Raw genomic sequence first — 15,265 nt, forward strand, 5'->3', positions numbered from 1 at the left:
GTTAACCGAATATTCCCCCCCCCCCCCCAGTCAGCGCGAGTGACAAGTTGTGTACAGACCCGACGGGTAATAGAGAGACGAAGTCCCTCCCCTTCCGGGGGACCTCCATGGGACCTTATTTCGGAAAAATTATGTATTGAAGTCAATGGAGAGAGAAAGATTATCTTTCGATCCCGTTTGAATTGTGCCACGAATTACACATATGATGTTTGTCAATTTAAAAGATAATTTTGCAAGTCAAAAAAATGTAAATGTGTCGTAAAACTGTGAAGTACCACATTTTTTTGTGTGAACCGCTCAATGAACTACATATCTGGTCTCGCACACGTCACCAACACCAAGATGGCCGTCACGTTGGCACATTTCACCTCTTTCTTTCAGAATGAGGCGAAAAGTATTAAAAGAGGTGAAAATCACTACAAGTCTGGGCATGTTGAGAGCTGTACATACACAAAAGGGGAGTTAGTCGGTTCCGTAAGAGCCAGCATGCGGGACCGGCTTTACAAGGTTTCGGTGAGTAACACGAGTGTAATGTGTAACGTTAATGACATCACTTACGCGTATTTTTTATAGTCTTATATTTCAACAGTTTTACGACAAACTGTGACTTTTTTTACATGGAAATGATTTTTTAAGATTGACAAACATCATATGTGTAATTCGTGGCACAATTCAAACGGGATCGAAAGATAATCTTTCTCTCTCCATTGACTTCAATACATCATTTTTCCGAAATAAGGTCCCATGGACCGGAAGGAGATGGGCGTGACTTCTCCACTCTATAATGGATTATGACGGAAATGTTACGATCCTGTCCTAGAAAATGACTGACAACTAAAAAATCAAACGCCACCCCTGCTTGGGAGAAAGAAACAAGGCGATATTTGGGCCCATTTTCGCTACAATGAGGCGGAGAAAAAAAGTGAATGCATTGTTTTATCAGAAGGGAAGCAATGTGGCCATAACACAGCTGGTAAAAACACCGCAAACCTGACCAGATCATCTCTGCAAAGCTGCATTCTTAATCATTCAACCTGTGTTTTTCATCAAATTAGGATAAGATATAATCTTATTGGGAAATAAGTTTGACTAAAATTACAAATTGTTGGTTTTGGCTAGACTAGTTTGACTGAAATGTTCTATATAATCTGATGACTAAAAAAGACTCAAATGTCAACAGTTTTCATTAACAAAAAGTTTTCTTTTACTAAAATAAGATAAAATGCTCAGACTTTTAGTCGACTAAAACTTGACTAAATAAAAACAGGATGAAGGTGACTAAATATGACTACAACTAACATTTGATACAGGACTAAGACTAAGACTAAATAAAAAATAGCTGACAAAATTAACATTATTGTATTACTGTGTATTTACCAGCAGCTCCGATCAGCAGCAGCAGAGCCAGCAGTTTCATGGTGTCAGGTGAATGCTCAGAAGACACCTGCACACACACCTCGGCTCAAATTTATATCCCAGCAGCCCCGCTGTGCTCGTCCCGTCCCCCTCACCTGACTGCCCCCCCGCCTCCTCCTCTCCTCTCCCCCCTATTTCTCTGGACCCAATCTGTGTCCTCACAGTCTTGGCACTTAGTTTCAAACCAAACGCACTTTCTTATCACACTCCTCATTTTGTGTTTGCCCACTTCGGCCCAATCGTAGCACAATACCCTGTGGTTATGTCATCTGTGCCCCTTATTTAAAATGTGGACCATGGTCTCCAAACATGAAACACCTGCTTTTTGTTTCTCATGGGTCACTCATAGTGTTAGTTTTGTCAGCTATTTTTTCATTTAGTCTTAGTCCTGTATAATTTGTCATTTTAGGCTACAATATCAAACAGTGAAAACTGTTATCTAACCGTCTTTTAGCTCTTGGCCCATAGGGGAGAAGGGGGTAAGTTGAGCCAGTGGGTAAATTGAACCACCCCCTGTAACCAGGCAACGCCTTATAGTTCTAATCACGTGACCAGAAATTATGCAAGCTCCTCCTATTTCTCATTGGCTGTGACAGAGAGATGCTCATTGTGGTCTGGTAAGTAAACATTTTTACAAAAAAACGTTTTTTGCTTGTCAAAGTAAGTTTTCTAGATATCAGCTATATCGGCTGTCATGTCAAACTAAATGTATCCAGGTTTAAAAACATATATTGTATATGTTGATGTGTTGGCAGCGTATTAAACCGTGAGTCATTAAGCTAAAGATGACTGAATTTTTAAGCTAGGCTATTTTTTCTAAAATGGTAGCTATGTGGATAAGTGAACCATGGGCCTTGGGGTAAGTTGAGCCAGTGGTTCAATGGAGTAGCAGAATGAAAGTAGGCCCAGTTGATAATAAGAGCTCATTGTAGGTTACATTTAAAGTTGAATTTACCCTGTGTTTGATTGGTAAGATGTATGAAATTGTATCACCATTTGTATGATTACTTTTCCTTTTAACATGTTAAAAAAAAATCAATCAATTCAATCGAAATTTATATTAAAATATTTGAAAAACTAAACTTGTATTTGGTTTGTTATTTATTGTTTAAAGTTACCTTTAAGATTGTTGGTAGGTATGCCCAGGTTTAAACTGGAAAAAGTGAATTGGTCAATTTACCCAACAGTGGTTCAATATACCCCCTGACCTGGATCAACTTACCCCTAAACTGCGGCAAATTGGACCACTTTTTTTTTTAGAAGTAATATTTTCACTGCCCTTGATCAAATATTAATTCTTATCATTGCCATTGATATGAGACATCCTGAATTATAGGTGTGTGCTTTCATTTTACTATGTGTCATTTCTCCTTGCTTAGAGGACATCATAACTAAAAAATGGCTCAACTTACCCCACTCTCCCCTATAGCAGAACAAAAGATGTAATTGAGTAAAAGCCAGAGAGGTGAGAAATAAATCATCTGTTGTCTCTGAAACCTAAAACAACCTGTTTTTCGGTTTCTGTGTCAGACAGCAATCAACACCCTTTAAGCTTAAACATTTTGTGCTTTTGTAGATACACGTTGAGCTGTAAATTGTAATGCACATGCAATGATGGTAACTGGACAGACTGAATATGGAAAAACAGACATATTGTTGAAATTGCACCAACAATATAACCTCAGGCTGTTTATCATCTGTTTTGCAAAGGCATTTATTTTGACCATTTTCAGAATATTAATGCACTTCTTTAGGCCTACACTAAAATAAGGGGAAACATTTGGAGGTGTTGTTATTTATCATGCAATCGTTTTACTCGTCCACGCCTTGAGATCAAATCGGGATGAATGTGGCTCGTGAACAAAAAAGTGTTTAACAATGCTGCTCTCTGCTCTTACGTTACACCATTATGAAATAAAAAAATGTCTGCAAAAAAAAAGGGAGTTACACACAACTTTATAAAATAGCCCCATTTATTTAGGTGGTAGGTGCAGAAAATGATCTGTCAAAAACAGAGTAAAGGAAGCAGTCTGCAAGGCCAAAACTATGCAAGATGTGGCTCACTTATTAACTGAACGGATGAACGTGGCACATAAGAAGATAAGGTTATTTTTCAGGGATTTGGGTGGGAGGATAAACCAGGGGGGGCAGGTGGGTAGAATTGGGTGGAGGTATGGAGGAGTGGAGTAGGAGGGAGTTTATTGACAGATACAGAGGGTATAAATTGAGTGAGTGACAGATCTTTCACCTCCAGTCTGGTCGCAGGAAGGTTTGAGTAATGATGATTGGCCTGATTGTTCTCGCACTCCTGGGCGCTGCAGGTAAAGCACATCTGCACAACAATTTTAGAATAAGTAAGAAATGTAACTTTGATAAATATATGGATTCTTGTTATTGCTTAATACCACAGCTGCAGCACCTATGGATGACAAGATTGTGGGTGGATTCGAGTGTACAGCCCACTCTCAGCCCTGGCAGGTGTCTATCAATCTCAGCTACCACTACTGCGGCGGCTCCCTCATCAACGACCAGTGGATCATCTCTGCTGCCCACTGCTGGCAAAAGTCGGTGTTGTCAGAATCAGACATCCTTTATTCGTCCCACAGTGGGGAGATGTACAGTGTTAGGGCAAAGGGACTGTGCAGACAAAAGGCATAAATAGGATTAGCAGAGTAACATATTAAAAAAAGAGGCGTTAATAAAAGGATATCGAATAAGTAAACATCCATGGAACAAAAACAGATAGCAGGATTAGTGAACGTGTAAAAGTAATGAGGTAGCAGCAGGGGAAAACATTAGTAGTGTAAAAAGTGTATATTGCACATAGGACAAACATCTCTTCAACAGTAGTGAAACAGTCTGAGGTAGTGAGGTGGCGTAAAATAGTAAATATTGCACATACAGTAAGTGTTATTGCAGAGCAGTGTGTTAGAGTCCGTATAATTGAGTGGTACAGTCTGACCGCTGCAGGAAGTATTTATATTAACATATACAAATGTTTTTGTATGTTCTGTGTGTTAAATAAACTATGCTAATGTTGTTCTGTATATCTTCTTTTAGCCCTTACTCACTTATTGCCATTTTGGGTGACAACCACATCTGGATGAACGAGGGCACGGAGCAGTTCATGTCCGTGGACGCCATCTACTGGCATCAGAGCTACGACTACCAGACCCTGGACTACGACATCATGCTGATGAAGCTGGCGCACCCCGTCACCGTGAACCAGTATGTGAAGCCCGTCGCTCTGCCCAAGGACTGCCCTGCAGCCGGGGACATGTGCATGGTGTCCGGATGGGGAAACATCTACACTGATCAAGGCAACCCGTGACGATTTACCATGCTGAGAGACGTGAAGATGTCACAATTTCGTCCCTTCAAACGTGACAGTTACACGGTATAGTTAACATGGTCCAACCAGTGGAGATATACCCGGAAATGCCAAGCAAATGCTACCCCGACGGTCAGTTGTTATTGTCAATATTAATATAATAATGATTTATTTTTTAATAGTCACAGTCGATTTCGCCGATTTTCTTGTTGCCCCAGCTGGTCGACACCTCTTTTAGCAGAAACAAAGGCTACATTAATGTATTAAATCGATGTTAATCCATGTGTGTGGATGTGGAATTAACGGACGTGACGTTGTGCGATTGCGTTGCCAGGCAACAGCTTCGGTTCATGTTAATTTACAAACTCTTCAACTAGAACTGTAGTTATATTTAAAAACATTTTAGAAGGCCTCACGAAATACTTTAATGTAAATTTAAATTTAAATGTGAAGGAATATGTGTATAACAAAATACATCCGTCATAAAAAATACCGGAAACAGACGTAGGCAAGGTCCTCAGCTCGGTGATTCGATGGTTTAATGCACGTTGGGAAATGGTGTTTATTCGATGTGAAATCCTAAAACATTTTTAAAAAATAAAATAATGCTTTATTCCGAGTGTGCTTGCTTTTCTCTTTGAAAGTCATCACATAACGGCATTGTAATACACGGTTCGGCTGCATTAAATATTACATATCTGCCGTAGTTCTCTATTTATAGAGCCCTGATGAGAAGACTTCTAGACAAACAGGAAGCACTGCCGCCAAAACTGAAAACGTGACGTGGATCATAAATATATCAGCAAATAAACAACATCTTACATTTCTTTTCACACAATACGTCTCCTTGCAGTATCAATACTAATTCGGCTGACTTTTATATTTGATCCAATTGGTAGATAGGTTATATTTACACCATAACGGTGCACAGCTGATATAAAAGGACTTGTAGTTTTTAAAGATATTACTGATTTTCTTTGAATATAAAAATGTAAATACTGAGTTGAGAGAATAGTCAGGGGATTTGGGTGATGGGAGACACATCTATGGATGCAGAATGTCAATAGCTTACTGTTAAATGACGGATATACCTTTCTGTCTGTGATGTTTTACAAATCAGATATTAGAAGTAAAACATGAGAAATAATATAGCAATATCCTGTACAATTATGTGAAAACATGAATAAAACTACACATCTTCAGATGTTATACATACACAAGTGTCCTACACTAATAATTAGGGCTGTCAGTCGATTAAAATATTTAATCGCGATTAATCGCATGATTGTCCATAGTTAATCGCGATTAATCGCAAATTAATCGCACATTTTTTATCTGTTCTAAATGTACCTTAGAGGGATATCTTTCAAGTTTTTAATACTCTTATCAACATATGAGTGGACACATATGCTTTATATGTTTGTTTATTATCATTTGAACAATGACAAATATTCTCATGAATATTAAACACAACAACCTCTGAACATTACAAATATTCACCTCAATTCAACCTGGAACCTCTCTCATACAATAATACTGTGTGTGTGTGTGTGTGTGTGTGTGTGTGTGTGTGTGTGTGTGTGTGTGTGTGTGTGTGTGTGTGTGTGTGTGTGTGTGTGTGTGTGTGTGTGTGTGTGTGTGTGTGTGTGTGTGTGTGTGTGTGTGTGTAGACACTGTGTGGAGACACTGTGTGGAGACACTGTGATGGATCTATGGAGCTATGTGCAGCTCAAGGCATATATGCTTCAACGGGAGCTGCCTGGACGCTGCAATCATGTTGCGCGCACTATCCGTGCTGACTGTGCTGACTTTTCGTACAATGTCCCACTGTCTGGCTACCTGCATAAAGTCAAGTGCTCGGCGCAGTTGTCGGCGAAATGTCATTGAAACAGCTCCTTATATCCGTCAGCGCAGCTAGCTAGCACCAGATGCTAACAACAACAACACGTAAGGTGTGCCTCGCTCGCGCGAGTCGCACCACACATACACACACCCTCCCGGTCCTCCCGATGGCCAGTCCGGGCCTGCCAGTGAGCGTGGTAGTGTGGTCTGCCACAAGCGGGTGGCAGGAGCGGGGCTGTCAGCATCAGCTTGTCGATGGTATTTTACACTCGATGCACTCTGAAACTACGGCGGCCGAGGACAAAAAATACACATGCGTTAATCGCGCTAAAATAATTAGTGGCGTTAATTTTTTTTTGCGTTAACGTGTTATTAACGCGTTAACTTGACAGCCCTACTAATAATACAAAGTTATTATGGCTGTGTGTACCTTGTGTGCACCGCCTAGTGGTTAAAGCACGTTATTGAATTAGTTGTGTATATGATATGTCAATGAACCTTAGAAAATCTTGAAATCTTGAATAGCCATTATATACAGTCTTTAATTAACTATTAGTAGAGAATAACGAGTCATTCATATACTTTATAGGGATCTGCAGATAAATGTTTAGTCTTCTCAAGCAGCAACTATCAAATATCTCTCCTGATTGTTGGCACTTGACAATCACCTTTCCCTGAATTTTATTCAGGTGTAACTAAAGCCTGATTTAAGGGTTGTTTATATTTCACATCATTAATCAGAATCTGCAAAGTAACTAAAATAAATGTAGTGGAGTAAAAATACCAGGTTAACCTCTGAATTGTAGTGGAGTAGAATTGCTGTTTTGTTTAGTAATGGATATTGAATATGGAATAAAGGTTTTGACAAGACCTGGTGTAACAATAATCAAAAAGGACATTAAAAGAGCTCCAGATGTTAATGATCTAAACAAAACAGCACACCTGAAATGTATATTTAAATACTTTATTAAGGGCAGTGAATTCGTTTTTTCTGTATGTTTTTCAAATCAGTATTATACAGTAAGTGTCATAGACAGTGTTACATTGCTATTATTATCCTTAAAATATATGTAAAACAAAACCACTTATGATCTTTTTATTTGAGTGGTTTACTAATGACAGTTAATTCTGTTTCTGCTATTGATGGTTTAATTTTTGTGAAAAATAATAAAATAATAAAATTCAATAACGTGCTTTAACCACTAGATGTGCCTTTCTATCAGCTGTGCACCGTTATGGTGTAAATACAGCCTATCTACCAATTGGATCAAATATAAAAGTCAACCGAATTATTATTGATACTGCAAGGAGACGTATTGTGTGAAAAGAAATCTAAGATGTTGTTTAATTGCTGATATATTTATGATCCATGTCACGTTTTCAGTTTTGGCGGCAGTGCTTCCTGTTTGTCCAGAAGTCTTCTCATCAGGGCTCTATAAATAGAGAACTACGGCAGATATGTAATATTTAATGCAGCCGAACCGTGTATTACAATGCCGTTATGTGATGACTTTCAAAGAGAAAAGCAAGCACACTCGGAATAAAGTATTATTTTATTTTTTCGGATTTCACATCGCATAAACACCATTTCCCAACGTGCATTGCGGCTAAACCATCGAATCACCGAGCTGAGGACCTTGCCTACGTCTGTTTCCGGTATTTTTTATGACGAATGTATTTTGTTATACACACATTCCTTCACATTTAAATTTGAATTTACATTAAAGTATTTCGTGAGGCCTTCTAAAATGTTTTTAAATATAACTACGGTTCTAGTTGAAGAGTTTGTAAATTAACATGAACCGAAGCTGTTGCCTGGCAACGCAATCGCACAACGTCACGTCCGTTAATTCCACATCCACACACATGGATTAACATCAATTTAATACATTAATGTAGCCTTTGTTTCTGCTAAAAGAGGTGTCGACCAGCTGGGGCAACAAGAAAATCGGCGAAATCGAGTGTGACTATTAAAAAATAAATCATTATTATATTAATATTGACAATAACAACCGACCCTCAGGGTAGCATTTGCTTGGCATTTCCGGGTATATCTCCACTGGTTGGGCCATGTTAACAATACCGTGTAACTGTCACGTTTGAAGGGACAAAATCGTGACATCTTCACGTCTCCCAGCATGGTAAATCGTCACATGTTCACGTCTTGCCGTGATACCGGATTGGATCAAGGTGAGGTGTGCCTGATCGTCCCATTAAAGGTCATCAATATGTCATGGTACAATCATTTTTATTCTTTTGTGATCCTATTGTTTGTCTTTGCTGTGGTTGAGATCACAGCAAGAAAAAAAACGTGATCAAATATTACACTCATGGCCTTCCATTGATTTAAAACGTCATAACAAAAGCCTTTAATAAATAATTGAGTATTGCTAAAGTAGTATCTTAACTGCTGTTATCAACAAAAAAATAGTTTAAGTGGACTACCTCACTTCCAACAGACCACCACGCTTAGCTACTGGCGCTAAAGATGATAAACCTTTATGAAATTAAAAATGAAGAAAAACAACTTGATAAAATATTGCACCCATGGCCTTCCATAGGTTTAAATCGTAATATCACAAAAGCCTTTAATAAACCATTGAGTATTGATAACAGTAGTTTCTTAACTGCTGTTAATTCATCTACCTCGGATGCACCAGACCACCATAGCTACTGGCGCACAAACCTATAAAACCTTTATGAAATAAAACATGTACCAAGAGGAAAAAAGATAATAGTAAGCAATCATCTAATGCTTAAGACTGTCTCATAAGAATGTATTTGAGAGCAAACGTGATGTATACAGTTTGCTTGAGGACTAACAGAATATTGTAGCTCACCCTAAGATGAGAGGAAACATTAAAGCACATTTCCCTACTGTTCAAAAGGATTCGCCAAGCTTTTATAATGGCTGCTGGATCCTTTCCCTCAGTTAGGAACCATCCTAAAAAGCGAGTGAAGCCAAAGCTCGCCAGGCTTGTCCTACCTAGTTATGGTTCCTGTAGTATGATGGCAGATTATTTAAAACTAATACAGTAGATGATGATGTTGGCCATTTAAGGTAAACATATTGACAGAAAACATGTAATTTGATGAATCAAGCTGGAAAAGAGTGATACTATATACAGTACAATCAATAATGCATGTTTCTGATAGTCTGGAGTCACTAATACATCGGTGCATTTTAACACATGATATAAGGCTGAATTGGGGTGTTTTTTGTGTCCCTCCTAATCATTTTGTCTCGCTCTTATCTGCAGTGTTCAACCCATTTTACCTCCAGTGTGTGGAAGTCCCCATCTTTTCTCACAAGGACTGTGATGGCTCCTACCCCGGCCTGATCACTGACCGCATGATGTGCGCTGGATACCTGGAGGGAGGCAAGGATGCTTGTCAGGTATTTTCAAACAATTACACGGCACATACAATGAGGTTATATTGAATGAGGTGGAGGGAATAAACTGACGTCTCTCTCCTGCTCAGGGTGACTCTGGTGGTCCTCTGGTGTGTAACGGAGAGCTGCAGGGTGTCGTGTCCTGGGGCCAGGGATGCGCTCAACCCAACTACTCAGGCGTTTACACCAAAGTCTGCTCTTTGATGCCTTGGATCAAAGATATTCTCTCCACATACTCCTAGGCTGTGATCTCCCATCACAGAACTACAGGTGAGGGGAAATCAGAGGGAGATTGAAATTGAAAGAGACAGGAGGCGGCGGTGGGAAGTGTCGAAGAGAGAGGCTGAGAGTGAGACACAAGGAGAAGCCGAGGGAGAAAGAAAACAACATGCGAGATGTGAGATGTCAAGGCTCAATCAATACAAAATGTAACATTTTGTGATGCAACAGTGTGTTTATTATTGTCTATCTACTCCCAGTGTAGATGTACTGTTTTATGAGTACTGGATTTCAATTTAGGGGTGACATTTCCAACACAAAACAAATATACACCACAGTCAAACAAGAACAGCTAATGTCAATAAACAGAAACATTTCACAAAATTGCGTTAGCTTGAGGGCAAATGAAGTGGCAACCCTTGGTTTTGAAAAGATAAGCTAACTAAATGTTCATTATCTCAATTTGTTTTAAACATTTCCTAACGAGTTTGTAGTTTCAAAACACATTTTTAATGTACAGCAAGATGTTCCTTTAGTAATCTATGGTCCCATTTACAGTACATAGACAATAAAGGACGTGCATGGCTTCCTCTCCATGTTTATTCCTAAGACTTTAATAACTTTTACAGTGTTTTATTTAGTTAATTAAGGTGTATTGAAAAATGTCTTGTTTCAGTGTTGGGTTATACTTAGCTTCAGCCTCTCGTGTCATATCTGGTTCCAAACAAACTACATGTCAATAGTCCAAATGCCAAACTCAAGGCTTATTCTGCAATCCACTGACTTCACAGTGATTATGTCCAATTCTTATCTAAAGTGTATTGTGCTTTTCCTTAAACACACATTGCCAAACAATCTCTCAATAATATTTCCATCACAATAAGACACACAAACTGTAGCTTTTACCAGTTAACCTCTGCATAGATACGGGCAATCTGAGAAGTCTTGTCAACTACAAACATTGACACGGCCCTTCATAGATAACAGTGTCTCCCACACACAAAACACATGCAACACACAAACACAAAAAACACGCACAAACACACAACAAACTGTGACTCTAAATGACAGTTTGTGATTTTAAGGCAGTGAAACTAGGCAGTTTTTTTTATACCATAACTGATTTTTGCCTAATTCTCTCACCAAGGTACTGAAAGATACAATTATAATAAGTACTTTGTCTGAATAGATGTTCTTTAAGAATGTGACTCTAAATGGTTAGCTTGTGATTTTATCACTTTTTCAGTAAGACAATCCAGTATTTTGTTAACATCAATGATTTTTTGTGTTTACTAAGGTACTTTCAGTTACATTTTGATGTATGTAAAACTTTACATCTGTTAGAATATGAAGTACTTTGTAAGGAATGGGGTTTCCAGTTTGTGATTTTAAGGCAGTGTAACTAGGCAGTTTTATTTTTGATACATTTACTGATTTTTGCTTAATTCTCTCACCAAGGTACTGAAAGATACACTTGTATGTATGCATGCAAAACCTTAAAACTAGAAAAAATAAGTACTTAGTCTGAATAGATGTTCTTTAGGAATATGACTCTTAAAGCACTTTTTTTGATAACTTTAGTGATTTGTTGCTGACTGATTCTATAATTTAGGGTGCATTTCACATCAACAAAACAGTACAAAGAAAGTGTTCTTTCTCAATAGAACAATCAGTGGTTCAAGTTAGTATATTCCTCAGTGTAACATATCCACTAGTTGCAAAGCTTAAACATTTTTTTTTAAATTTTATTTTAAGGGAAAGGATGTTTTCACTACTCAGTTTGTCAACTATGTTACGGACTAACTTGATGTCATTACAATCATTTGATTAAGTCCTGCACTTCAAGTAAAATCAAATTTGAAAGGCTCTTGAGTCTATTCTACCATATATCCAAAGATTTTTTAAAGTTTAAAAAATAATTGTATTAAAGTTTTGTTTTTCATGTGATATGTTCAGCACTGTCATTAAGTTTCGGGATATTTTGTATTATACAACTACCATATAGGTCATTTTGATAGTTTTAAGAGATGTCATGTAAAACTCCAACCTGTGTAGATATACATTATACTATAAAGGATATCAGAAGCACTATTTTAGATATTTTAAATTTGAAAAAATTAGGTGCAACATAGTTGACAATGAAAGTCAAACATTTGACGCAAATAACATAGTTGACTGGACACATTATTAACCATCAGCACTATGTTCATTTCAAGGCAGAAGTGCACAATTCAATTGATAATGATGTGTAATGACGTCTACATGTCATACAAATTGTCAACTAGGTTACCTGTCAACTAAGTTACTACAGTTATTACAGTACTGGGTAACTTAGTTGACAGGTAACCTAGTCAACAATTTCCCTATTTTGACCCATCATTTCAATGGTAGGCCTTGCCTGGATGATCACATGTCATTTTCTTGAACAGGTTAACATCACATTTGAACATATAATTGAATTAAAATCATTAAACAATTGTAAACCATAACAATGTACGTAACATTGTTGATGGTCAATTAATATACTCATTGACAATGTGCTATTATACATAAAATATTGTAAAAATTAGAGGACAATCACCACAGTGTGTTCAAAATGTCTGCCAAAGAGGAACATGGCATCATGTGATGCTGGTGACATGGTATTGGGACTAACCATTTTTGAGTTAAAGGGGGAAGTTCTGTTAGTAACATAATTGACAGAACTTTTGCGGACATTCATATATTAAGATATTTAAATTATTTAAAGGAGGAAATCAACTAAAAATATGTTATTATTCTTTAGTATTTAGACTTTTGAAATAAATGAATACTTTTTTTAATTTACTTTAATGGTTTTTATTCATTATTTTGAAACCAAGACACCCTCAACTGAAAAACGGACATAGCAAAAACTGACAATTTAAGAACATCATGACACATTTCAAGCTAAACAAAGCATAGGATGCACATAATGTTTGTGTGATATTATAACATGCTTTCCAATAATAGGCAAAATACAGTGACGTGCGGTGAGGTTCATGGCTGGTGAGGCACTGACTCACTGAGTCAGATTTACAAATATTATATTTTGACCTTAATCGAAATATTCGGTTATTTTCAAAAGCTTTTTTTAGTCTGATGCTTCGATTCATTTTAAACAGACCGTTCAACAAAAGGATACCCAAAATCTAAATATTGGATTGTTCTTTCTAAGTAAGATCCCATTTTCATTACAAATGTGGTCTTACCTTGACTTGAAGATGAAGTCCATGCTATCCTTCTGGACAACAATCTCTATTACTTTTTTGTAAAAGTCCTCCTTATCTTCCTATAGTTTCAAAAGTCTAGTTTGTTGTTACGTCTACCGTCTCTGCGTAGAATTACAGTAGCAACAAGAACCTGTGGGCTCACGTGCGCCCCCTTCAGTACGGCAGAGGTTATGGCTGCCTCCCTTGGTGCTTTTTCATTGCCATTGTATGATGAGACCAGCGAGCCTAAATATCATATACAAGTGAAATAAGTTATTTAGAGACTATGGATGGCGAGGATAAATGTAATAAAGGGATCTACAAACATTACATTGGTGACCTACAGTGAGATGGGAACAGGCATGCGCTTAGGGCCCACTTTCCAGACAGTTTCTGTGGGGTGATGCATTCTGAGGTGAGGCAGATCTCATCTGTGCCTCACCTCACCCCACAGTAAATGGCTTGAGCGCGCTCACAAAATAAGTGCCCGCGCTAAATTAGTGCCCGCGCTCCAGCAAGTTACTGTGGGCTTACGAGAGGCAGAGCACGTCCCTGCCTCACTTTTCATCGCTCCCGTAGCGGAGCTCGGCAAATTTGCTAATTTTGACTATAAAAAGCGATTAGAATCATACAGAAATCACATTTACACAAGATCAGTGGAGACATTTTATTATTATTACTATTTAGTTTTTCTTTAGTTGTTTTTCCGTTACATTGGAGTATGACAGGTGAGGCTCTGCCTCCCCTGCCTCCCCTGACTGCACGTCGCTGGCAAAATATGATATTTATGAAGAAAATAGTTAGAATAATTATAATTATCATCAATGGACATCAATGGACATGGAATGTACCCTAAATTGTAGAATCACTCTGCTGTTTTGTGTTAATAAGATACTTTCAGTTACATTTTTATGTTTGTAAAACTTTACATATGGTAGAATATGAAGTAATTTGTAAGGAACGGGGTTTCCTTAATGGCAGTTTGTGATTTTTAACACTTTTTCAGTGAAACATTGCAGTTTTCTTTTGATCATTTTACAGATTTCTTGCTGTTACTAAGATACTTTCAGTTACACCTTAATGTATGTAAAACTTTACAAACGGTAGAAATATAAAGTAACAGTGTTAGTGAAAATCGTTTCTTTACATGTCAATGTTTACCCCTTTAGTCTTATCAATGTTTTTGAGAGAACAGTGTATCCCATTGTCTGCCCACACACACATAAACACACATACAAACACACACTAGACCAGCGTTTCTCAAAGTGTGTGGCCCGCCCCACTGGTGGGGCTCAGAGATGTGATAGGTTGGTCGCAAATGGACGCGATGAACGGGAGATTATTTTTGTAATACATTTTTGGACCTCAGGCCGGAATCGAACCTGGGTCCTCGCGGACGAAAAACGGCCTAGTTTCACTGCCTTAAAATCACAAACTGTCCTTTAGAGTCACAGTTTGTGTGTGTGTTTTTTTTTGTGTAAGTGTTTTTTGTGTTTGTGTGTTGCATGTGTTTTGTGTGTGGGAGACACTGTTATCTCAAAAACATTGATAAGAGTAAAGGGGTAAACTGGGACTTGTAAATAAATTAACCCCCCTCCTTACCGTTCTCTGTCATGTTCAAGTCTGCACGAAATAGATTCTTCCTCTGTCTGTCTGCTGGAGTTTTTAAGGGGAACCTTCACTTTACACTTCATTGCTACAGAATATAATCTTATCAGTTTTAATGATATACTTCCTGCAGCCCCTATAGCTGCCTGCTTTAGATGCTATTGTAAAGTAATATATTTTCTAAGCTAAACTTAAAACAAGCACTATTCTTGTGTGTGAGAAACC

General features: G+C 37.9%; 1 protein-coding gene across 1 annotated transcript in view; it reads left to right on the forward strand.

Moving 5' to 3' along the window:
- Window positions 1–3,564: 3,564 nt before the first annotated feature.
- Window positions 3,565–15,265, forward strand: part of LOC117474902 (trypsin-2-like) — a 265,664-nt gene continuing 253,963 nt past the window's right edge. Inside the window, exons 1-3 of the mRNA XM_034120931.1 lie at window positions 3,565–3,737; window positions 3,827–3,980; window positions 4,477–4,736. Coding sequence (XP_033976822.1) covers window positions 3,695–3,737; window positions 3,827–3,980; window positions 4,477–4,736 — 457 coding nt within the window. The 5' untranslated portion in view covers window positions 3,565–3,694. The remainder of the gene's footprint in view (window positions 3,738–3,826; window positions 3,981–4,476; window positions 4,737–15,265) is intronic.

This window comes from Trematomus bernacchii, unplaced genomic scaffold (assembly GCF_902827165.1).
Source record: "Trematomus bernacchii unplaced genomic scaffold, fTreBer1.1, whole genome shotgun sequence".
Classification (NCBI taxonomy): Eukaryota; Metazoa; Chordata; class Actinopteri; order Perciformes; family Nototheniidae; genus Trematomus; species Trematomus bernacchii.